The sequence below is a fragment of the Vidua macroura genome, chromosome 6 (genome assembly GCF_024509145.1).
Source record: "Vidua macroura isolate BioBank_ID:100142 chromosome 6, ASM2450914v1, whole genome shotgun sequence".
Classification (NCBI taxonomy): Eukaryota; Metazoa; Chordata; class Aves; order Passeriformes; family Viduidae; genus Vidua; species Vidua macroura.
This window is the reverse complement of record NC_071576.1, coordinates 20,842,411-20,868,886: the sequence shown is the minus strand read 5'-3', so window position 1 is coordinate 20,868,886 and position 26,476 is coordinate 20,842,411. Positions and strand designations below refer to the sequence as shown.

Sequence of the window (26,476 nt, the reverse complement as noted above, 5' to 3'; positions counted from 1 at the left end):
AGTGAAGGATTGCCTACAGTTAAAACAAGTGAAATCTTGTAGACTCAGACTGGTCATGCAAGGTGTTATGCTACTCAACCTGAAGTGACTCAATGAAGCTGAGAGAACAGAAGTTGTCTTTGCAATTTTGCTTTGTTTTTTGTGTGAGGTTTTTGGGTCTTGGGGAATTTTTTTGGTTGGTTGGTTTTCATTGTTTTGGGGATTTTTTGCTTGGATTTTTTGTTTTGTTTTGTTTTCATCTTTTTGTGAGGGTTAATTTGTTTTAATGGAATAAATAAAGTATAGCTAAGGATAAACACTAGAAAGAGATTCTCTAGGGGAATGTTGACTGGGCTGAGATCAGTAATAGCATTTTGGCCTTCATCTGTCCTGAGGGGTATCTAGGCCATTTTGTTACCATTCAGATTTTGTAAAACTGTACTGAACTGGTTCTTTGTCCAAGCCCCAAGTGAGCTATGAATCCTGCTGTGCTTCTCCTTGCTAACAGCAGTCTCTGTATTCAGCTCCTCTGGCATGCTGCCTTCTGGGCTTCTCAAACGTCCTCTCAGTGTGCTCTTTTTTCAAGAAATAAGAAATTGCATCCTGATGCTACCTCCTCTTTGGCAGCAGAATGCAACTAAGAAATGGTTCCATCTACCTTTACTGAAATTAGTCACAGTTGCATGTAATGAAGTAATGGAATCTCTTGGTAGGTGGTGGATAACTTGACCCTAGTAAACATATCCTGCTGTTCTACAAGGGGTCACAATTTTCCAGGCACTTTTACTCAAATTTCATATTTCAATTGTGTTTGTAGTTTCTTTTATCTCTTCTGGTGCATAGTGATGTTAAGCCTTTTTTTTTTTTTTTTTTTTCTATTTTGTTGTCAGTACTGTGGGGAGTTTGGTTTTTTTTTGCAAAATGTTTTTCATAGTCTGTAATGTGTAGGGAAAAAAGGGAAAATAAAAAGACCTAGAGGAATTGTCCTTGTGGACTTCTTCTAGATTGATAACTGTCATCTAGCTGCGTAAAGCTGTGGTAGCTCAATTTGATGACACAACTGGTCTCTTTACTGAAAGAAATTACTTAAGGATTGAGGGTGGTGGTATGATATAAGTCTGCAAAGCAAAGTTGACACTGAGAGGATAGATATAGGGACAGGTTACTGTGCCTTACAGAACAAGATCTAGGGAGCATGTCATCTGTTTATTAAGAGCAAGTATGAAAAATATGATTCTTCACACAAAAAGATGATCCTTTTTCACTCAGACTGAAAGTGACACCAGGAAGTCATTAGTCCAAACCCCTGCTTGGAGCAAGGTCAGCTGTGAAGTCAGATCAGGTTGCTTGGGGTTTTATGTAGTGATAGCTTGAAAACCTCCACACATGGAGACTCTAAAATCTCCTTGGGAAACCTGTTTGCATGTCTGTCTCTGTCAGGAGAAAGCTCTTTCCTTGCTGCAGAGTCAGATTCTCTTACTTCGAAGTATGGCAGTTGCATTCTGTTCTTCAGCTGTGCACCACTGTGAAGAGCCTACCTCTGGCTTTTTGGTAACCTCCTGGCAGGTGCTGTGAGACTGCCCTTAGGTCCCCTTGAAGCTGTGTCATCTCCAGGCTGATAAAGCCCCAATCTGCTGGCATTTCCTCACAAGGCTGGCACTTTATCCACTCAACTTCATTTGAGGCACTTCACTCCAGTTTGTCAATCCAAAATCAGATGCATTATTCTAGATGCAGTTTAACAACCACTGAGTAAAGGGGAATAATCACTTCATCTACTAACATCCTCAGGTCCTTTTAATAGAGTGCAAGATGCTGTAGACTGCCTGTGCTGATAGGGCCCGCAGCTGGCTAATGTTTAACTTGCTACATCAATGGCAGATTTGTGTGAGTCACTGGGAAGGGTTTTGAAGACATTATGGTGAATGCAAAACTTTTAAATGAATTCAAAGAGAGACTGGATAAGTACTTGAAAAATACATCTCTTTGGGATTACTGTATAAACAAACCACATGAGGCTGAGTTAATTGATGAAAAGAAAAATGATCTGAGTGCATACTTAAAGGAAATAGGCTTGTTCTACTCTCAGTTTTCCCTGGGTATACACTTAGGATCAATTCTGAAGACATGATAGTAATCCTTGTCTGAGCAATCATGTTGTTGTAATAGAAATTAAGGTATTACAGAAATATTTTCAGTGTTACAATCTTTTATGTTTAAGCTGGTGTGCCTATGGTCATCTTGTGTCTGTTTTAGTCAGGAGCTATTCCCTAAATTCCTTGTGAGATGATAAACATCCTCAACATGCCCCATGGCAAATTCATATTTGGAAAAAACCTCAATCTTCCTGGTATTCCAGATTTAGAGAATTCCTATTTCAAGCATTAATTATCTTGGACCTTGTAGTAGTTCTAGGAACACTCCCTTGCTCTCCTTCTTTTCCTCTTCCAATCTTTTTAATGCAGTGTAACTAATAAGAAGTAACATACTGTCTTATCCAATTGTTGGCTGATGCACACATACTGGGAGGAAAGTGACTCGTATTAATTTGCTGTCATTAAAAAAGACAAACACAGAAAGCAGGCGTGATCTGAATTGCTGCTTCTGTTTTGTCTTAGTCTTGCAGCTTTTATAGTTCCTCCTCCTTTTTGTATAGAAGAAGCTCCTTCATATTTTGAAGTGAGGAAGGAATTTCAGTTTCATGTCAAACAATGCCTGCTTTTTGAGATGAATATAGTGTTCAATTTCAGTCTCAGAGGGTTTGTCAAGGGAAGAGTGAGCATCCTGAAAGGAAGAAGAGCTAGTTCATGAGAACTCTGAGCATAGAAGCTTGGTTTTTTGTTTTTTTTTTTTTCTTAGGATTACATTGGAAGTCTTGCATTTTCCAGGGATTTAAGTTTTCTTTATTCTTAGGCAATTTAAATCTCTTGATAAATAAAAGGATGTTTCAGCAGTCATATAATAGAAAGTATTAGGTCTTTTTCCCAGGAAGGATACTGTGATGGAATGGTCGAATGAGCCTGATGATGATGATGATTAGATCCTCTGTAACCTTTTTAACCCCCAACTCCTTTTTTTAAATCAGGCAGGTGTTTGTATCAATAGACCTTTTAAACTCTGGGTGTGGAAAACACAGCAACTGAGTCTCAGAGATGTGCAAGTGCCAGAGAGGATCTTTAGGTGGAATAAGACTTTTTGTCATGATTGATGACACTCAGTTTTGATGAGACTTCCATTTTTTGACGTGTGTGATTGAGTGACAGTAGCTCACAAGATGTCCTATCCATCTAGATGTCTTCCAGGACAGGAGGGCTCATGTACTGTTGGCTGGTTGCCAGCTGCATCACAAGCTCACGACTGGTGTAACTGAAGCAGTCCATCCTTATTGTCCATGGTACTTATGGCATACAGTGGCAACATCATTTTAGCCACCAGTATTACAAAATTCAGCATAACAGAATGCTCTCACCCAATAATCAAATTCCCTTGAGGTACACATTGTGTTTCCCTGTTCCTCTGCATTACCCACCAAATACATCCAAGTTCATGAGCAAAAATAATCCCACAGAGAGATTTGCCTTTGCAGGACTAATCCAAACTGTCCTCCCTAACACCTTTCTGATGTGCACCACAGAGGCTTCTTCCCCTTCTGGTATGTGGAGGTTATAACTGTGCAGGTCCAGCTCGACTGGTAGAGCTTCTGGTATTAACTGAACAGGTTGCCTTCACTAAATGTAGATCCCAATGTTTGAAGGTCCCACCACCCATTCATTTCAATGTGATTTTTAATAGTCCATTGTACTGTTCAGTTTTCCCAGAGGCTGGTGCAGGGTGGGGAGTATGATGCACCCACTCTGTGCTCTCTGGCCCAGGTGTCCACAAGGTTATTTTTGAAATGAATTCCGTTGTCAGACTCAATTCTTTCTAGAGTGCTGTGCTGCTTCAGGACTTGCTTTTCAAGCACCAAGGTGGTGATGCAGGCAGTGGCATGAGGCACAGGATATGTCTCCAGGGCTCATCTCTCGAGGTGCCACAGCATTCTCTTTGCAAATATTCTGTCACTTTATCAAGGTCCTATTGTTGTTCAGGGGTGAACTTCTAAATCACTGAAGCAGAAAAGGCTTTCAAAAGGTAGCCCATGCCCTCCAACTTTCCATGCCACTCATGACTATCCCCCCTTGGGCCAGGTTTCTGAAAGGTACTCAAGTAAGTATTGTAGCTTTTGAATTGGTCTGGGTTCTTTATAATTTGCGTTCTAAAGGTACTTTTTGTTGGTAAAAATATGACCTGTAGCATTTACACTATGTTAAACTTGTATTCACCTCCCAGTGCAGAGTTGCTGCAGTTAACCCTTCAGTCATGTATAAACACTGTAATGCCTTCCAAATGTTGCGTTTTCTTGGCCACAGGGAAATGAGTGTGTGTGCTGTGCTGTAGCTGAGCAAACCAGGCTTTTGATGGCTTAGTAGATGCAAATAGAGAATTTGCAATCAATTATTTAGTGTGGGGAAATTCATAGGAATGTGGGACATAGCAGTCATAATTTGTGCAGATGCAATAGACTTGTTTTTTTTCTACTACTCTACTTTTACTTTACTATTTTATTTTTCTACTTTACTTTGCTGCAGTTGTACTATGTTGATTGAAGAAACTCATCCTTAAAATAGGTTTTTGAAGTCTTTAGGCAATTATGAATTAAAATTACAAGTGATGGTGCCAACTTGAACTAAAGGCTTCTTAAAACACCTCACTTGTAGGCTTTATTTGCTGTGGCTTATAATCTTAGTTATGACCTTTCTGTTAGAAGTTTTCAATGAGGAGTCTTTGCCTCAAACTATTTTATTTTGTCTGAAGATGAATAAACGAACAGCTCTATTCATGAATATAACTAGCAAATACATAATTTACCTAAGCTAGAGATGCAGACTGCATTGTCACGTGTGTTGTAACATACCCATCTTTGATCTCTAAACACCAGTGATATAAGTTACAAGTTAGGTAGTTTCTAGGAGAAGTCAACTGCCAGTCTGCCACACTGAATTTAGTGAGTTTATAAGTTTTGTATATGCTAAACATGTAATGGTGTCCTAGTAGCTTAAATCTGTAGGGTGTGTTTCCTTGCTATGTGCCTCTTCAGTTCTCTGAGCTCCCAGTGGTGACCAAATTCTGCATGCAACATGTAGAGTAGATGAAAATATTCTGCTTCCATTTGTTTATATGTGTTGGTAATCTGGCCCGGGGCACTATGAAAAGTGGGATTGCTCACAAAACTGACTGAGGAACTAATTTTGTATGCTTATGCTTTGTATCCTTGATTTTATTATTCTTCTTTTTTTTTGCATGGTATGGGTTGAATTTAGTGTTATATAGTTGAAGTGGTGAGACATTGTAACAACAATACATTGTAAAACCATGAAAATAATCAGTCCTTCAGACTTTTCTATTGTTAGGGCACAGTTGTTGTTGTATTTATTAAAGGAGTTACATATTTAAACCTTCAATAGTGAGAAAAAACTAAATATACAGTGGCTGCTCATTAAGAGTGTACTCTTCTGTCTGTCTTGAATAGAAAGTATCTTAGAAAAAAATTACAATTTCTTGTCTGATAAAGAGGGCTGTAACAGACCTTAGGTATAAGAAGATATCAAGATGAACAGATGTGCAATTTCACCAGCTTTTTTAAAAATCAGAATGCTTTGATTAATTCTACAATTCTCTGCAACACCACAAAGAAATGATAATTATTGATTTAAGATCAGAAGGGACTGCTGGAGGTAAACTGGTCTAGCCAGCTTACACCAGCTTGAAGCAAGTCCAATCCAATAGAGTTGTCCAGGCCTTGTCTGGTGTTCTGGTGAAGCTGAAATCTCATTTCCTGAAGTTCAGGGTTATAATTTGCTTGTCTTTTTCAAAATTGTCTCAAGCTTTCAAACTCTATAAACTCATGGTTGATGCAGTCAAATAGAAGTATTTAAGTCAAGTGTTTTTTTGTTGCATGGTTGGGTTGTTTGTTTTTTTTTGTTATCTTTCCTCTTTATGTGATTGTAAGGTGGTGCTAACTCTTGTTATACTTTCACTTTTACTTGATGCACCTTATGTTTTCAGACTGGAATGACTATTTTGTTCATGATTTGGGGAAAAAATTATACTGGCACAATGTTAATATGCATCTCTTTCTAAAAATGTCAATGGATATCCTATTTATCAAAAAGCTGGTGAAGGGAAGGGGCACTGATGTATCCAACAAATATTTGTACATTCAGCTACACACAGATAAAGCAAGTGGCCCATCTCTCATTATGCAGATATTTTCTGACCTGGAAAATAAGGAAACAACTACTGGCCATCAGACTTCTACTTAAAGGTCTGTTTGGGTTAATGCTGCTCTGGTTGTTGCATCTGAATTATCTTTCTTTCAAGAACTCACTGCCTTGCCAGAATATATGACTGCAAAATGCATCACAGTAAACCCCTGACACTTTTGAAGTAAAGTTGGACAGCCTGTGAACCAGGTGAACTCCAGAACTGAGTTGACATTCCCAGCTGAACCAGAGTACTGCATGTCTTATGAAGCATTATGCAGACCCATCTCAGAGAAAACTGCAATAAGACCCAACAGAGGCAGATTTATACTGTGTTATTTCTTAGTGTTTCTGATCCTTACCTTAGGAACCTTGGTACCATAATACCAAAGTACTAAATATTATCAGGTTAGGCTTACAAGCAAGATCTATGCTTTGTGAGGAGAAAATAAGATCTGTTTAAGTAGTTAAGTCTCATGAAAGGCCTGTGAAGATGTAATTGGTTCTAATTGGCTCTCATTGGAGGACTGACATGGTCTACCTGCAGCCAAATGACTCCTAGAGAGGCAGAAAAGTAATCTGTCTTCATAAAGAGTGAAGAACTCACCTCCAAGCTTGTCTTTGCTGCTGAAAGGCCTGATAACCAGTACAAAGAAAAGGAGGAGAAATTGAGATTCAAATGAGAGTAATTTTGGGAAGTGGGTTTTAATTTGCCTAGTTTTAGTTTGTAGTGCAAATACACAAGTTATAGAACAAACTGATAAACTGAAGGAGTATATTTGTAGTGTAGTTTTAGGGGGACTGTTGTTATACCTGAGCATGGGGGGCGGGACATAAGTAATTCACTACCTGGTCATGTCCAGCTGTCTAACCATAAGGTTGCAGATAGAGCTGGGGATGTGTTTAAACAAACAGACAAAACCTCTTTCTGCACATCTTAAAATAGTCATACACCCTCTGTCTGGAGTTTAAATCTGAATGAGGAGACCGAGTCTATAAAATTATTCTTTCTCAAACTGAAATAGTGTATGTTCATATTTCCAGAATGCCAGAATGTGCTTTTTTGGTAATTCAGAATTATGACTGAAATTTCCTATGTAACCCTGATTTTGGACACATTTGTCTGAATTTACTGAGGGCATGTTCTGTTGGATGTGCACAGGCCTAGAAGGGAAGAAGGAAACATGATTCATTATCACTCTGTCATTGAGTCAGCTGTTCACAAATAATTTGATTTCTCTGTGGCTGAGTTTTTGATGTCTATTTTGGTAATGTGTTCTGAGATGTGTAGAGGAAGCCTCTTTAGCAAGGGAGAAGTGTATCAATTATTTCTACTAATGTGTAGGATTTATTTGGAATTCAGGTCATAGAGAGCTTTAGTGAAGCTGCAGCTTTGTAGGCAAGTGTAGAAATTACCGTTCTATGATCCTACCTGTTCTGTATCTGTCTACTTTTACTCTGTACAGGGTTGCCTGATACATATTGTAATCCTCAAATGTAGTTTCACTCAGATTAGAAAATGTACCCAGTAATTGCCTGTATTTTCTACATATGCTTTATCCTTGTTGCAGTAACAGAAGCTGGTTATTTTTGCTTACTATTCTGTAACCATTGTAATAGTGCTCAGAAAAATGAGACACAGTAAGTGGCTGAAACATGGAGGAATGTTGTTCCTGGCCTGCCTGTAGATTTGGACAGGACAGGAATTTTAGATATGTTTTTTTTAGAAGCTCAGGGATTGATTTTATAACTGCTGAGTTATAAAATCTTGCTCCTAACTCAGACTGTTGAGTACAAGTCAGAATGTGAACTCCAAATGCTTTAGCTTCTCAGCTTCTTCGTCTGCAATAATAATTCTTCACTTACATTTCTGCCTTCCTCAGCTCAGATGGCCCTCATGAATGTGGGAGGACAGTGCTCAGCATGGGAGAAGTTTGGTGTTGTCCTTAAAAACAAGGGCAAGGAACAAATTCCCAGGCTCAGCTGTGACAAGACAAATGATGCTGGAAATATGTGGACTAGATATCAAAAAAATCTCATGAAGTGTTGAGAAAAGTATAGTCTCCTACTATGTGTGATAGACTTTAGCTGAAGGCAAGTCTAAACTAAAGGAGAAATGAGAAATATTTTCTTTGAATCCCCTTCTTGAATCCCATGCTTTTTAAACAGGAGTGGCTTGTGGTTTTTCCCCCTGAACAACAGTGTTCTCTCCAGCCTTGTCTGGGCTATTAGCACTAATGAAATCATTCATTCTTGATAAGCCATCTTGATAATTTTTGATAAACTCTTCACTTATCTTTGTCTTAAATGCTGCATGGCTTTACTGAGGAACTAATAATGTACTTCATCAGGCCTGGCCAGCAGGACACATTCATTTCACCCCTGTAACTAATGAAAGTATGTGCTTGCTTAAGTTGTTCCTCTCGGAAGTCATAGGATTACCACTAGACTTGGCAAATAAGTAACTAATACACTTTTCTTTGGTTTTGTGTCTTGTAGCTGGTGCCACATATATCTTTGGGAAGAGTGGAGGTCTCATCCTGTACACCTGGCCAGCTAATGACAGACCAAGCACAAGGACAGACCGTCTTGCTGTGGGCTTCAGCACAACAGTGAAGGATGGCATTCTTGTCCGGATTGACAGTGCCCCTGGGCTTGGTGATTTTCTGCAGCTGCACATAGTGAGTACAGACAGGCCCATGTCTCTCCCAGACCTGGGTTTCTCTTAAATGGATATGTGTTTGAAGCAAGCTGTTACTCTAAAATACCCTGTGTTGTATTCTGTACTTTCTATGTCTTCAATTCTCATCAGATTAAACTGCCTATAGTCGTTCTTCAGGGTTTTGTAGAGTTGCTGAATGGGATGCACAGAGAATTAAATCTTGATGCCAAAAGTAATTTGGGAGGGAGGAAACAAACAAACTCAAAAGCTTTATGTGATTCAATACTAGGATTTGTTCAAAACATGAAGGAACATTTTGCATCAGTGGTAATCTATTGATTCATATGCACAGTCCTGAATACAGCTGAATTTCTGGTGAAGTATTTCTATTCTTGGAAAGCAAAGAGTAAAAGGGTTTAAAAGTAAAGGTTGTTTTTTTTTCCTCACAAAGAATGTTAAGTGAGAACTGAACAGATCCTCAAGCTGACATAGCTGATGCTTGCTCTAGCAGGGTAGTTCAAAAGAATAAGAATTTTATGTTAGCACAACATGGCTTTGCAATAAAAAAATAGACTTTTGTGAGAGCTTGAGCAAAGGGGGTTTTAGGATAGTTGAATTATTTGAGAAAATGAGAACACTAGGACTGGAAACACTCAGAGTTTGTTACTGTATGCGAATCTTTGGGAGGAGAAGAGGCTGTTTGCTTTGGTTTTGTCTGGCAAATAGCCAAGAGGTTTACTAGAGATGGAGGCTGGTCGTGTTACTTGATGTTGTGATTATTTGCAATATATTATGCATTAATTTATAGTGGAAGGGCAACTGGGCCCCTTGCAAATTTTGAATGAGCTGGGGGTATGTTGACATTTCATGGAACCTTGAAGATATAAGTGAACAGGAAGGAATGCTAGGGGCCAAAACAGACCTAATGTAAATGATGAAGGGCATTAGTCTGCTGCTGGAGTTTGCCATATTCAGAATCATGTTGAAGCATTGGATATATGGCAGGGTGGTTCTGAAACAACCAGAAACAATGTTCTAGTGCTCACTGCCAGCATTTTAAGTTCTTTTTGTTTTGAATCCTGTTGTAAAATTCAGATTCATTGGAATAGGATAGATACGGCTTAAGCCATTAGACTGTCACCCATTCTGGTTTTTCTCTTTTGTGATATATCCAAATATTTAGGGTTTTTTGTGCTGGAATGAAAATGAGATCAAATCCTGGCTCTTTTTTTTAATAGAAACCCAGGTTTTCTTCCTTTCTTAAAAACAAAACAAAAAGAGCCCCAGAAGACTGTAAAAGTGAGCAGTGCTAAGCCTAATTGGTTGGAACTCTGTGACTCAAATTATGTAAATGTGACTTGACATGTCTGAGCAAGGCAATGTATATTCTTCAGGTGTTACATTATAACATATAAAATGCTATCAATTAACTGGAAAACAGTATCCTTGCATGTGAGGAGAGGTGCAGAGATATGAATTTGTTGAGGCTGTAGAAAAAGTCTAAGATGGGATCATGTGCTCTTGGATGCCTAATGAGATGTTATAGAGAAAATGAAAGTCAAGCTCTTCTTTGTAGTAGTCAGTGGAAGGAAGAGGGGAAATGGACACAAGTACCAATGACAGAAATTAAGGTCTACAGTAAGATAAATACTTGCACAATGGCTCATTTCAGCATTAATGATGTAGGCACATATTTTTTGTTCTGTATCTTGGTCTCAAACATCTACCTTTCTCTACCCTTAATTGAACATTTTGATGACTGATTTTTTTTAATTATAAAAAGTTTTGCTGAATAGATTGAAACAAATAAATTAACCTGAGACATATGCATTCATTAAAAAAATAATAACAAAAGAAAATAATTGCTTTCTCTTTCCCATCAGTTTTGGAAAAGAAAATAATTAAAATTTTTCAGCTTCTTTTCCATATTTTTTTTCAAACTACTCTGTATGGCATGGTGCTAATTTCAGATATTTAAATAAAATCTACTTATTGTAGTTGATATTATTGCTAAAAGTTCTGTTGAATGCTTCCTGTGTAGTTTGGCCAATTTTATCCCTGAAGCTGTTCACTAGCAGTAAATATAGAACTAGTTCAGCTTTAATTTCTCTTTAATTTCTTTTGTGGTCAGGGTGGATTAGGAGGATTTGCCAGTCATTCATGAGGAGCAAAGGCATGCTGCTGTGCTCTTCTGGGTATGGTATCACTGTTCATCATATATATATCTGACTCTACCTAACTGTTCAAATAAAGAAGGTCGTCTGAGACTCATGCTGTGACATGCAATAGGAAAGTTGAAGAGGAATTTTTAAAGTGTTATTGACTTCTTGAATGTCTGTAAGACTTTGTTATCTCTGGTTTATGGTTCAAAGAAATAGAAATGAGCTTACATCAGGATTATTTCAGAAAAAAAAAGAAGAAATCTAAAGTTAAAGGTGCATCTTGAAATGACAGTTAAGGCCATTTAGGATCTCTTAGCAAATTGCATGCAAACTTTTCATGAGATGAAGATCTTTTGTAACTGTCTGAAAACTACCACATGCTTGTGCTGTCATAATCAAAGACTTTGTCCATCTTCTCTTCTTCAAAACCTTCCATTAGGCCATTTTCAAGTGTCAAGAGGAGCAAAGCAGCATAGGTAAAATTGTAATAGAAATGTGGGATAAATAGATTTTTAAATCAGAGCTATGAAAACAGATTAATGTGATAATAAAATAAACTTTGAAAACCCAACTACTTAGACCATAAAGCAAATTATAAGAAAAAGAGAGAACACTAATTTTAAGGTAATTTATTTTATATATATTTAGCATCTTGACTTTCTCAGGTGCAATTATATTTAATGAGAATAGTAATAATAAAACTGACAGGGATTTTCCTAAGTTAATAAAAAATCCTGGGGATACCTCTTTTCCTGGAGCCTTTTTAGATATTCCATTCACAAACTCTTTTGGATGCTATTTACTGGATGCTGACCTCCTCACCCTTTCCTGGGTGTTCTATTGGTGATAACAGGTGGCAAAAGCCACCTGATGGTCGTAGTTTTCTAATGTGCATCACTAAACTAAAATCTAATCCAAAAGTAATAGTAATGGCTATGGTTTATCAAGATGTGATTATATTTTAAAGATTGTAAAAGTTGCTCATACTCTTCTAAGGAGACCTTGTAGTAGTTAGCCTGCTTTTTCAATATCTTGTATGGTCTGGAGTGTCCATTGATCTCTTCTATTTGTAGATTTGAAGTCAAAGTTGCATATTTACCTGTTTAATTTACAGCTGTTCTGTTGGAATTTATATTTTAATTATGAGTATTTCAGATATTGTGAAAATTTATTGACTAAGATGTCTGTTTTATATGACAAAAAATTACAGCCTCTGAAACTATTTTCTCTCCTGACTTACAGTGAAGAATGAGGTGGCAGCCCTGCAGAAATGGATGGCATACCATCCAGATCGATGTTGCATCTGAAGCATGAGGTGCTTGTGTGAACAGACTGTAGCACATGAAGTGAGAGTGTTGCTAGGGCATCAGAACCCTCCTTATGTTATTTTTTTGGTTTTCTGACAATTCATTCAAAGCACAAGTCCAAACCTATACAAGGAAATTGTCTTCCACAATGGACCCTTAAAAGACTGCCTGTCTTGAGTTGTGGGTTCAGTGCTTCTGTCTGTTTATTCACTTTGTACCACTACACCTTATTTTTTGTGCTTCATCACATACAAAACACAGAGATGAAATGGGGAGAGAAACGGCTGCAAGTGATGATGGGTGTCATTCTTGTAGTAATTGTGGAGACAGAAATCATTCATGTGTGCTGCTGGCTTAGTCTGCATTCTTTCATTTTGTTCTGTATGGTAAACTGCTATCAAGCTTCTGGATCTTCAGAATGGTGTTGTGAGGCTGTTCCAGTTTCTGAATTCCCCACAAGAAGGAATTCAGGTTTGGGCAAAAACGTTAGTGATTTTAGGATGAGTTTTGCCTAAGTAGACCCAGGCTAGCGGGGGTCCATCATTTAGCACTAGACTACCACTGAAGGCTACAGAATCTGATGTAGCCAATTCTGATTTTTAAGCAATAAGTGTAGCAAAAAGTAAGCTTTCCCTGAGTTAGAGATGGCATTGCTAAATCAAAATAAGTATAAATGGATGAAAGTGAATGTGTACTTTGTAATTTTTTTTCTTTTCAGTTATACAGTGGCCCAAGTCTGTGGATTTTACAGTTGTAAACCAATTCTGGCTCTTCTCTATGAAGTCTGCCTTCCAAACTGCAGTGGTATGTCATCTGAGCAGATACAGAAGAAGCAGATGATTTAGAATCAGGAGAGGGATAGATGCAGCATTGTCCTTATCGTAACCAGAGGGTATATGATGAACTGAATAACTTAAAGGCTACTCTGAGATAATAAATGGAGGCAAAATACAATAGGAGTTTGTGTCTTACTTTTCTGAAACCAAAGTCTCTTTGATGCAAGATATTTCAGCCTTTCCTAGGCTGAATACAGACAGAACATTAACAGGCTTACATTTTTTATCCAAGAAAGTAGAAAGAGCAGGCTTTCCTTAAGACTAACCTGCATTATTTTGCAGGCAGTATATCAGCAGAGGCTGTGGAACAGTGATCTGCTTCAATATCCTATCTTGTGTTTTGCTTTATTTTTAGCTACCTTTACTGATGTTACAGTTTTATCTTAGGGTGATTCACCATGTTAGACCACCTTTTTTATTCTTGTATGGAACCCTAAGTTTGTTCAAGTTTATTTTTTGTGAACATAAATAATTTTATCTACCATATCTCGACTGTGTTTACATTGATATCTATTTAGAACAGTGTTTTTACTCTTGCCTTTCCAGGATTTCAATCAGTGTGTACAGTAATCGGTATCTTTGAGTTTGATACAGTTCTTGGAGAATACCAGAAATGGTTAAGCAGTTGTCAGTTCCAAAGTGTTTAATGCCCATCATGCCTTATTTCCTTCATGAAACAGCAAAGAATTGTGTACATTTCTCCTAATTTAATTTATACAAATTATGGGCCCCTACAGATTGTTATAGAACACATATTCAATCAAAGATGTTTTATAGTGAAGCAATCAGTGAATCAGGAAAAGGTGAAATGCAAAAAAGGCTTCTTTGTTAAAGCAAGAAATTATTTATAAAATGGCTAAGTGCAGGAGACAACATCTTGTATAACACATTTAGCTGAGGAAGTGAACAACTAGTGAATGAGAGTGACTAGAGTGCTTGCTGCTAAGGGGAGAGAATTAGCATGAGCTTTCAAGCAAAATATTATATTGTCTAGATCCTTAGATGGTCTAAAAGAACAAACTGTCTACAGACATTTTTTACAAAGACAAATCTAGCAACCATCCAAGGGAGTGCTCTGCAGGTCTCTTGTGATTATTATATATATATAAACTGTCTGAATGTAGTTTTCTGCTAGGAGTAAGTTCTCTGGCAGAGACTTCTGAATATACCATCTTTAATAGGTACCACCTGGGAATTAATGTATGCTTGAAGGCTTGAAGCCTTGACTGCTAACCTCCTAGGTGAGATGGAAAATGAGCCAAATGAGGGGCTGGAAGAACTGTTTTGATATAACATTAGTGTATGAAGATTCGCTGGAGTCTCTCCTTCACATCATCATATATATCTTTTATAAACATTTGTTACTGTGATTTGTCAGTTCTTGAAGTTCAGACTAACTAATTCATGGATACCTTTAACTTAACTTAGGTTGCATTCTATTTAAAGTAATTGGGATTGGCAGGAAAATGCTCATTTAAGATGTGACATACATGTACTGCAGTACTTTAAGAAGTGTCCTACCTCCCCTTGCTACAGTGGAGCAGGTTTCTGCTTAGCTTTGTAGGCCAGATAGAGTGCTGGTACTGCAACAATTGGGGTGGCAGTACTGTTCCCTAGCAGCAAGGAATAACTTGGGAGACTACAAGCATTGAGCTATTGCATTACAAATAGGTTATGAGTGTCTTACAGAGCACATCACAAGTGTTTATGTCCTTTCTATAATTATTTGTGTTATCAAGTGCAAGTTTTAAGTCACATCTTCCTTTTACCTTGGGATGATAGTCATCTTCAGTTGAGGCTGTCATGTTAATGGCACTCCATTTCTTTATGCTGATCACAAGAATTGGAGATGGTAAAATTACCCTAAAAGCTAATTTGTAAGTTAAAAGACAAACCATAATGAATTAATGTCTCAGTGAATATGCCGTCAGTGCACTGGAATTTGGAAGGAAGCACAGCTGGAAAAGCTAACCTAAATTGACCATAGTGACATTCCATACCATAAGATAATGTACCTGGCAAAAAAAAAAAAAAAAAAAAAAAAAAAAAAAAAAAAAAAGCAGGGAAAATAAGGGTAAGAGGGGATGCTGATGGTTTATGGCCTATCCATAGGTTGTTATCCAAGTAAGTTGTGTATGTAGAGGCCCTGCTTACCAGGAAGTGGCTCAACATCTGCCTGTAAATGGGAAGCAGTACGGTTTTGCTTCACTTAGTAAACTGTCTTTATATCCATCCACAGGTTCTCTTACTTCTGCTTCTCCAATTATCTTTGTATCCTTGTTTGGGAGGAATAAGTGAATGAGCAGATTGGGGAGGGCTCAGTTACTAGGCAGGTTCAAGCTCTCCTGCATAGTCTTGACCTGGAAAAAGGCCTCTGTTCCTGACCATGTACTTTGAAAATAGTGAATTTATTATAGGCTATCATATGCAGATCATCTGCACAAAAAAATGGACTATAATGTAGCTGCTTGCCCATTATATCAGGTTTATAGAATAAAAAATCCCCATAGCAAATATATATGATTTCAGTGTTGTTATGTTGCCTGAGAGAGGCTATATGTGAATGACCCTCAAATCTGAGATATGCATGTGTCACGGGTTGTTTTGCCAGCTGGTGTAAAACTGCCAAAGAGCCTGACTTGTTTTTTTTTAATGGAAGCATTCTATTTAAATACACAATGATCTTGTCCCAAAATGCTCTCAGTCTTTTCCTGTCCTTTCCTAAACCCTTTTGGTCTGTGAAGTCCCATGTGTTTGTGCATGCTGCATTTATCGTTCCCTAGAGCACAGAAGAATTAGTAAAGGAAAACTAATTTGAAGAAAAGAAATGAACTTTCAGTTTTCAAGCCAGCTTTAAAACGTTATTGGTACTTCTTTTTTAATTTTAGGAGGTGATTAATAATCCATTTTTATTGAATTTTAACTAGTTCATATTGTGCATAGGAATTGTCCATTTATTGTTATCTCCTAGCTCTTGAGTGGGAGTCTCTGGTAGAAGGCCATGAGTTGAGACTAAAGCTATGAACATGGGGGAGGTTTTCACCCCGGTGAGCCTGTTCATGGCTGGCACCATTTGGCACTGTGCCCCACCCAGCTCTCTCAGTGCCCTACCCAGTCTCTCTTTTGTGCTCCATTCCCTGCCCTGTCCCCGGTGTCTGCCCCAGGAGTTTGAATGAGCGTGTGGCGCTGAATGCAGTGGTGCAGGAAATGGCGCGCTGGTGTCCCGTGGCTAAAGATGATGAATTTTGCATCCCTAGCTCCGTTCAGGCAGCATGGAAGCTCAGCACTTTGATACAGGGATTCATTAACTCCTCACTCAGTGACAGTTTGTGCATAGATCCTAGTGTTTTTGCAGTTGTCATTGAACATTGTGAAGCTGATTGGAGACATAGAAGAAAGAGTTGGTAAGGCAATGTTGGCATGAATAGTAAAATTGCTGATTAGACCATAAATTAGCCTGATTAGAGTTATTAATCTGAAAATAATTTGGGGAGTTGAGCTATCAAATCTGTTGAATTCAGCTTGATAACAGAGAGTGAAAATTTAGAATTGGAAGAGATGGAGGACACTCAGCGGGAAGTTACATTTTGGTAACTTTCTGAAACCTATCTTAAAGATAAAAAAGCCACCTGATGGTCGTAGTTTTCTAATGTGCATCACTAAACTAAAATCTAATCCAAAAGTAATAGTAATGGCTATGGTTTATCAAGATGTGATTATATTTTAAAGATTGTAAAAGTTGCTCATACTCTTCTAAGGAGACCTTGTAGTAGTTAGCCTGCTTTTTCAATATCTTGTATGTTCTGGAGTGTCCATTGATCTCTTCTATTTGTAGATTTGAAGTCAAAGTTGCATATTTACCTGTTTAATTTACAGCTGTTCTGTTAGAATTCATATTTTAATTATGAGTATTTCAGATATTGTGAAAATTTATTGACTAAGATGTCTGTTTTATCTTAAAGATAAGGGCAACTAAATACTGTAACTTAAAAGATAGAGCTTTGCTGAGTCACAGAAGCATCTACTAAGATCATAGTGGTTTGGTCTAGTGGACAGCATTTTTTCAGAATACACATCTGACACTTTTAGTGTTGTACAACTGGCAAAGTCAGACACTAGTATTTCAGTCTAAGTGCAGAAATAAAAAAAAATTGTTCCTAATTAGAAGCAAATGGGATATCTCAGAAGAAAGATTCTTCCCTAAATATGCAGCTGCTGTTTAAAATACATTCTGGAGCTTGAAACTTTCTTATTTTGTCCAGGTTTGTCTTAGGATTCATTGTGGTTCTGTGAATTGCTATTAGACGTTAAGCAATCAAATGTCAGAGTACCTCACAGTATCTATCCAAACACCCTGTATGGCAATAAATATTATGCTATTGCTTGTTCTTTTATACTGTACAAATACTGTGGTTTTCTTGGTATTAATTTTACTCTCTCTTTTGACTGTAGTGTTTTGGTAGAATATGTCATCTATGGCTATATAATAGATCATAATTTCAATAAAACCTGAGATGAATTGCCTTTCCTGTTTTGCAGTACTTTCTCTTAGTATTTCAGAACTAATAATTGGGATTTTCAAATTTTGTCACAGTCTTGTCAGTGAGTGAATAAACAAAGAAACGTTAGGGATACTTTTTTTGATGTTGAGAAAATTTCTACTCTGCTTCTTAGTATTTTTCTTTTAAATACGAAATACAAAGGAATTGAAGTAATGTGAAGTTTTTTTTCTGGCAGAGTCAAAGAAATAAGATCATGTCCAGTGACATTCTTTGCTTGAAAGAACCAAGAGTCAAAGAAGACAAGTGTGAGGTTTTCAGTACTTGTTCCAAAAGAGACTAAAATCTTTTGTATTTGTAGATTCTAAAAATTGGCAATATAGATTTTTACCTTTTATAAGAAGCCTTAAACTTACAAGCTTGTTCAGACCAACCCATCATCTGTATGCTTGGATAAATTGCACTAATAGGTTCCAAAATAAATCTGTTTGCAATTAAAGCCTTTATCGCCTTCTCTATGGTTGCATCAAGAAAGTAAAATAAAATTCTTGATCTCCATGTTAATGGATAGCAGCAGGCTACAATAATAATTCACCACACATTTAGACATACTGAGTACTACTCAAAAGCAATTAAACAAGGGTAATTGTCAGTATAATTTACCCCAGCTTGGTAGATCGTGTAACCTTCTCATCAGAGGTTAACAACTGTTTCATACTACGTCAGCTACAGCAAAATGAATTGTTTCTCTATTAAGCCTCTAGGAAGAACATCCTAAACAGCACATATTATTGAATCTTATAAGGAAAAAAAATATGAACTTGATCTAATCCAAACAATATTAGACATTGTTTGCTGTAGGACTTGAATTTTATAGGGTTTCAAAACTCAATGCAGGGAAAAGATAACTTGATCATTGATATGCAGCTGACTGAGTTGAAAATCATCTGTTGTAGAGAGTATGAATGACTAGTCCTGCACAGTTTTATATAGGAAATTAAGGGCAATTTTGCCTTTTCCTATTCTACAAGGACACTGTAGAGTCAATTCTGAGGAGAAAATGCACTGGAATTTGGCTAAAACTCTAGCATTCAAATTCTTGTGAGTTTCTCTCACCATAAGTTTTCAAGAAACAAGTGTCTATTCAGAAACATTGTTCTAACAGTTATTATAATGCCTAAAACATACTTTTGCATGTAATTTTAGAACTGCTATATAAACACAATACATCACCGTATCTCTTGAAAAGGTAGTTTAAACATGCTTATGAAATGAGAAAAGTGAAGCTTTAGAGGTTAAATGATATAACTGGGGCTGTTGCCTCAGAACTGGCTCCAAATGTTCATCTTTTCTTAAATCAGAAGTCTTCAAAGTGCCCCCTTCTCCCACCCCGAGAGCTTTAGTACCAACAGCTGGGGGAAGGTAGTGCCCTGGGAAAGCTGCTCTTGCCCACACATCTGAGAACTGATTTTACAGCACCAGGTGTAAAATGCTGTGTGGTGTATTTGTTGTTGCTTGATTTTCCTCTCTAAGCGTGCATGCAGCCTGAGCTTGCTTGGCTTGTGGGGTGTTGGCATCAAGGCAGAAGTGGTGTTATTTTGCTAATAAGCCTCTCCCATTAGTTAACCTTTCAGTACATAAAGCATGATTGAACTGAAGGATTCCTGCTGGTTTGAAAGGCTTTATGTTAAATACATGATACAGGCATTTTCTTCTTCCACCTCCTTATGTAAAAGTGGGATAGTGGGATGAAGAGACTGTAAAGACTTCAACAGTCTGAAAGCAAGTTGAAGTAAAGCTTATGTAGTGTGAATATTCTCTTAAATATCTTGGCATACCTTTTTTTCTGCTACACTTAAATTCTTGGTGCTTTGTTTAAACAATTTCTAGCCTACAGAAAAGGACTGCCTTGTATAACTGGTATAATTTGGGACAGTGCAAAGCATCAGCTGAGTATATTTTTACCCATATCTGATAATCTAGTATATTACTAGCTTTGACTGTCCAAATTTACTTTCAGTTCACACAGTCCTTGTTTTAGCTTATTCTTTATTCTTGTCAATTACTGATGTTAAGAGTACAGTTTCTGGAAGGTGGGTAATAGCATTTATTAAGTATGAAAAAAAAAGTATACTGACTCAGGCTTCTTTTCCTATCTTATGATGTCTCTTATTGTGTTATTTTCAGAAAATCTCATCTGAAATCCAGTACCATGTGCAGGATTTCAGGTTTTGGATCATTTAACCCTTTTAGTATGATACTGCTCAGCCTTAAAGAGATAGTGGGATTAATCAGTTCTGTAGGGAACTATGTTCATGTTTTCAATATGCTATCTAAACTAGCAATAGAAATAGATCCACTAACTTTGCAGGTCTTTGGGTGCATTGCTAAACAACACTTACAAATACTCTTGCTATCAGTAGGTTACCTTTCATAGAAGGTGTGTTGTATCCTAAATATATTCAGAGAGACTATACCCTCAATGAACAGTAATCTTTTGCTTAATACAGACTTTCAGGAGTAGCCACTGGATTTGCATTTTATCATGAGCTGGACAACATTAATGTGTTGGAAGATATTTAAGCTGTGGGACTAGGAGACTGTCAAGGAGAAGTAGGGGTTCCATTTGGGTGTGATTTTCTGTGTGGTGTTGTACTAATGTACAGAAGCCTGTGTATAAATTTATACTCTGCATCATCCATCATTCCAGGGATCACTGCTGAGACTTGCTTTTTTTACCCTTACAGTTTTGGGAAGGTTTGACAAGAGGAATTTAGTCCATTGTTCTGTTACGTTGAAAGGACTTGCCTACGATGTGTTAAAATCCAACTGTACTAATTCTGTCCAGTTGTGAGACTAGAAAATTTCTTTCGTATTAATTATTTGAAGAACTTGTAAGTCTTTTCATGTACAGATCTTCTCTGTTTTTTTAATGCAAAAATTTCCTTCGTAAGAAATATGTGCACCATATTCTTGCCTTCTCTTGTCTGTTTCTGTGAAGGGAAGGAGGTTGTGTCATCTCATTTATATTTCTTTAAAACTTAACTTTTGGAGAGCTCAATTAACTATAGTCCTCCCACAACTGCTGCTGTTAACTACCTTAATTTTTTTCAAAGGAGATTAACTCAATTTTGACTGGAATCTGTAGATAAAAAGGCATATAGTTCCGACTATTTTACATGTTAGAAAATTGTTTTGCTTGAAACAGATTTTAAAATCTTCATTGGTTTTTATTCTGATCAGAATTTTTCCTGTGTTCCTTTTTTGATGGGAAAAATCTGGTTTTGGGACTACACATATAAATGAGGTTTTTGGGGTTGCTGGGTGCACATCTTGATTTAGGAACACATAACAGGGAAAGGACTATCTAAGTTATCCAGTCCAGTCCTCTACCCTCATAGCTGCACCATTGCATCCTCATTTCTGGCTGTATCAGGTCTACCTCATCCCTTCTGGTTTTCTGGTTTTGCTATTTCTATTGAAATGCTGGTCTAAAAATCAATATTTTTCTTAAGATTTTAACTTATTGTAATGTCTATATGTATTCATACATGTCAGTCTAACCTACATTTGTTTTGTGCCAAAGTTGCCCTTCAGCTCCTCTCTGTTTTTTGATATTTACCTGTCAGTGGCATTTACAGAGAATTGCATTGCCTGTGCTTTGTGTCAGCAGCTCCCCACCAAACCCCCCAGGCTCTTCTGGGCTATCTCTGTATTATAATTGGTCATCATAAAGATAACCAGGACTAATGCAAATTCAAACATACAAGTTCACAAGCTGCAGCTCCAGGCAGGTTTCACTGCTTTTGCACCTGAATGTTCAGCTGTGTTTGGGAGAATTTACTGATGCAGCTCCAGCACCAAATACACATCACTACTTTATTATAGACCCAAGTTAGGTCCTTGCAAACCATGCAGAGTGTCTTTGGTTCTCAGCTTGGTTGGCTGTGTAGACACGGCTGGATGCATCTGCAGATAGATGTCATCCAATCACATCTGTTCCAAAATTCTTTTACAGCAGTGGTAGGATCATTTAAAAGGATGTGTTCTCAACCAAAACCTTTCAGTTCCCTCCCAGTGTGGTGGTATTCATCATAACGTCATTACTTATTACATGTAATTATTTTCCTAGAACTTATTTTTCCAGCTTTCGGTGACAGCTGGTGTTAAATAATAATGCTGGATTAGAAGGCAGAGGGGCTGTTCTCTGGTTTCCTGTTGTCAGTCTAGGAAAAAAAAGTATTTTGATACATTAGATGGCACATTGACTCAGTTTATAAAACCTTTATCAGAGAGATCATCATGTGATATGTAGTCTGCAGCCTTGCAGTGATTCCCAAGATGGCTATTAATGGGCTTGTGAACTTGTGAAAAGAGAGTGGTAAATCTGGCCTTTGAGATAATTGAAAAGACATCACTTGTAATGTGAGCAGTGGCACTGAAGGATGATTGCTGCTCTTTAGGGACAGGGGTAATACGTTGTTGCACGCAATTTTGAAGCAAGGCACCCAATATTGATTTTCTTTGGCTGTGTCTTAAGATTCCTTGATCAAGTTGCACAGTGTATTTCCTGCTTGCCCTACTCCTGTCCCCCTCCTCTCAGAAGAGCTATTTGTTAGTAAGCTTATTTATTTCCTTAATGAAAAACTTAGATTACAAAACTGGGTGTGAAAAGAAACTAGGAAAATAAGAGATTTATAGAGGCATAGGAAGGAGTATTTTGTCTTTAAAAATGCAAAAATAGGCAAAACTAGAAATGTGCACTGCTTTGCCCACCTCATTTAGGTATTGCATAGTGCTTTCAGTATTGATCTGTGCATAACACCTACCCTTACTCTGACACACATCATAATGACCAAAGTGATGATAATCCAGTAAATTTCTCAATATTGCTACTATGAGATGTACATGGTGCCTGATTCTTGCTTCTTTTTTCTTTGAATTTCATCTTCAATGAAAGTGGCAAATTGTAATTTTAAACAACTTTTAAATCTATCAAAGTTGGGGAAAACTTTTTTTTTGCCATGAGGAATTTTGAGTATAAAATCCCTTCACTAGCATTCATAGGATTTACAGAATCATAGATTATTCGGAGCTGGAAGGGATGCACAAGGATCATCATTTTCCACTCCTGGCCCTGCACAGGACAACCCTAAGAATAATGCTATGTGCCTCAGAGCATTATGCAGTGTAGTATTTGGTTCATGATGAATTTTCCCCAGTGCTTGCTGAAAGAAATTCCTGATTTGGAACTTCCATGAAGGTGGTGCTTGACAATCACTGTATGGTTTCTGGTTCTTTGAACATGAAAGAAGAAAATTAGTTAGCTTATTTCATAAACTTTTTTTTGCTTTCACATTTGCACTTCTGTGTCAAAAGCCACCCTTTTCCTGGGAGAATGAGATTCACTGCCTCTTTCCCAGAACTGCTGATACAATAAGTGGTTTTGGGGGTCACTCATATCACTTGGGCAAGGCATAGTCCACAGAATATATTTGAGCCAGTTAAAGAGCTGAAAGCTTTAGCTGCTGAGTATTGTTCAGTACTTTTTAAGAAGTCATTAAAAATTAATCTTGATGTATTTTTTTTTCTCAAGTACAACTAGAACCATTATTTTTTACTTCTTACCTATTGGAGTAGGTGATAAGTTTCTGAAACCAGCAAATATGGAGCAGACGAGTTCATCTGCAGGGCTGTTCTCTCTGGTGAGATTGTTGCATTGTGTCTTTTGTCAGGTGTGAATGTTAGTGACATTCACTCTGTTCACTTGAAGTATATTTTTGATAAATGGAAGAGTACAAGGGAGAAAGTTGCTCTTGTCACTTACTTACAATGAGAACAAAAAAATTACTTCCTCCATGATTTGGGATTTTCGGTTTGTCTTGCCTGGACTAAAGAGGCTGTGGTCCACATCACTACCAAACTGCACTATCTCAGGTGTATAAATTAGGTACAGAGACAGGGACCCCTAAAAATTACAGCATAAGTGGGCAGATATCTGCAAAAGTAAATTAATCTGCTTCAGATTTGGTGTATCCACAGATGTGAATGTGCCTTGTTTAAATACTACTAGGAGGAACAAGAGAGGGTGTTGTGCACCCACCTGAATTATTACATCACATATGTAAAAGCATGTATTGGGTGTAAATGTGGGCAAGGTGGATGCTGCAGGGTGGCTGCTGTGGGCTGAGACCAGGGTGTGCCCCACGCCAGATTCATTTGGCTTCAAAGTGGACCCAATGCAGGACACAGCTGAGCCCAGCAGCCAAGCCAGTGTCACTGGTGGAAGCACATTCAGGAAAGGGTGATAAACATCAGAGCTATTACCAAGGTGAGAGGAGGAGGAGGAGGAGGTACTCCATGACACAGCAGATTATCTGCTGTAGCCAGTGGAAGACCCCCATGCTGGAACAGATGGATATTCCAAAAAAAAAAAAAAAAAAAAAAAAAAAAAAAAAAAAAGCCTCTGGAGAGTCCACTCTGGAGTAGAGCAAAAGTGTAAGAAAGAAGTAGCAGCAGAGAGAACTGCTGTGTACTGACTCTACCCCCATCCACGTTTGTTGCCTCACTGAGGGGACTGTGGGTAGCCTGAGGTAATAACAAAGGCAGGGGACTGGAATCTGCAGTGAAGGAGTCAAGTAGAGCCTGGGAAAGGGGGTGGAGAGGTGTTTTCCTTCTGTTTTAATGTTGGTCTTTTTGTTTCCTGCTAACCCAACAAGTAAATAAATGAATATACATTAACTAGCAGTAAACTAATTTCCCTCAGCTGCATCTGTTTTGTCCCCAGCAGTAATTGTAAAGTGATTTCCCTGTGTTTATCTTGAACCATGAGCTTTCTTGTTCCTAGTCTTCAGCAGAAGGGAGAACAAATTAGGAAGGAAAGTGAGCAAGCAGCTGGGTGAGAGTTTGGCTGCCCGACAGATCTAAGCCACTGGCACTATAAAGCATTAGGGGGGCAGTTCTGAGCAACTGGAAGACTCAAATTCCTTCCATTCTTTTGTTGGTGAACCTGAATCTGCTCCATATGGAACGGCTACATTTGACCCAAAAGAGTGCTTTGAATCTAAAAGGTCAGGTGAAGGTATCTGCCTCAAAGACAGTAAATGTAGCCTTCAGGGTGTTATCACTGCATCTCATGCTGTCCAGGTTTCTGCTGCTTCTTATTATTTGTGCCTCCTGCCTCCCTTCCCATGTCAGAGCTGTTAGCAGAGTATGGGTGGTGGGCTTGAAAAAGTGTTATAAGTAGTGACTCATAGGTTGTAGAAAATCAGGAAGAAGCCATGGAATTTAACTATAGTAATTTAGAAGTTTAAAAGAAAATAGAACCCTCACAGGATCTGGAATTAATTTTCAAAGTATAAAAGGACTACTGTTTGAAGGTAAGAGGGTGCTTTATTGCGCTAATATAAACAAGTCAGTTGTCTTACTTTCAAAAAAGTGCTTTGATTATTTTTGATAGGAAAAGACTATTCTTTTGAGAATTTTCACTGAAACCAGTACTAGATCTGAAGGTTTGTAATGATAGTATCTTACTAAAAACCCTGCTAGTTTTTGTTGTTGAATTTCTTTGTTACTTATATCCTCTCTGTTTGACTGAGAGAAGTATCTAAACATGTTAAGACCGACATGAAGAAGCAGATCCTCTTAGCCTGTGTGTGTGCCAACTTATTGACAGTTTCTGCCCCCACGTTTGGAGTGCTGGGGGATTCCTTCAGGCTTTGGATGCTTTTTGAAGGTTTGCCAAACTGAGGAAAAGTATGATTCAGTATAGATGAAGGGAGTTCAGTCTTCAAAACATGGGGGTGAGGTGACAGTGATGGTCCATTTAGAAGGATGAAATCAACATTTCTCAAAGATCCGCTAAAAACTTGCAAGTTAATGTCTAAAATGGTCCAGGACTTCCTGTTACTTTATGTGAAGAAGAGGGACAAAGATCAACACAAAAGTATTTGCAAGAAATAATTTATTCAAAATGGAAGGTAAGATAAAAAGAGATAGAAGTTTAGTACAATATGGGGGGTATCTTGTGTAAAATTTCTGTAAACTTTTGCCTTGGAAAGTGTTCTGTCTACACTGAACAGTCAAGTAGTGAATTTAGGGTGAATTTTCTCCTGAGGATAAAAGCTGAACTTTAAGACGTTAAGTATCACTAAAGTTTGTTCTGCAGATCTCTGGTGCAAAAAGGAATAGAAAATTTTCTGAAGCAGAAGGCATAATAATGCACATTCAATAGAGTTTGGGTTTTTTTTAGGTAGGTTTAAGTTATTTTTAATGACCTTAAAGGGGAGGAATATGATGTAATTTTGTCAGTTTATGATAATTGTGTATACTGATTTATTGTGAAGTGGCTACTTCAGTATGTGATATTACATAAGAAACTTATAATCATTCAAGTTAGAAGTTAAAATTGATCTATGATCATGCAAACCATAACACAAGAAAAGCATCTTTAAGTTTTGAAAAAGGGCAATGGAAAAATACCCTGCATCTAGCAGTAATGAAAAATCCCAGAGAAGGAAAAGACCAAGGTAATAATCATCTCCTCTGAAGACAGATTCCGTGTTGCATTTCCTAAGTCTTTTTCCCTTACTCTACAGTTAACCAATGATGATGATTTTAGCACTTTGTGTAAGTGATGATTTCACAACTGAGTAGGCTTTCATCTTTAACGTGGCAATAAAATCTTAATATAAATTGTTGGAAAGGCATGTTTCTATTAACATTTCTTA

The 26,476-nt window shown here is 37.6% G+C and overlaps 1 protein-coding gene across 11 annotated transcripts in view; it reads left to right on the top strand.

Annotated features, from left to right (window-relative positions):
- NRXN3 (neurexin 3) overlaps positions 1 to 26,476 on the top strand; it is a 708,775-nt gene that overhangs the window by 453,026 nt on the left and 229,273 nt on the right. For all 11 annotated transcript variants that reach the window (XR_008437480.1, XR_008437481.1, XM_053979714.1 and 8 more), the window contains one exon: positions 8,781 to 8,962. Coding sequence is in view for 9 of the 11 variants with exons in the window: in XM_053979714.1 (XP_053835689.1) it covers positions 8,781 to 8,962 (182 nt within the window). In the remaining 2 variants the exon portion in view is untranslated. The remainder of the gene's footprint in view (positions 1 to 8,780; positions 8,963 to 26,476) is intronic.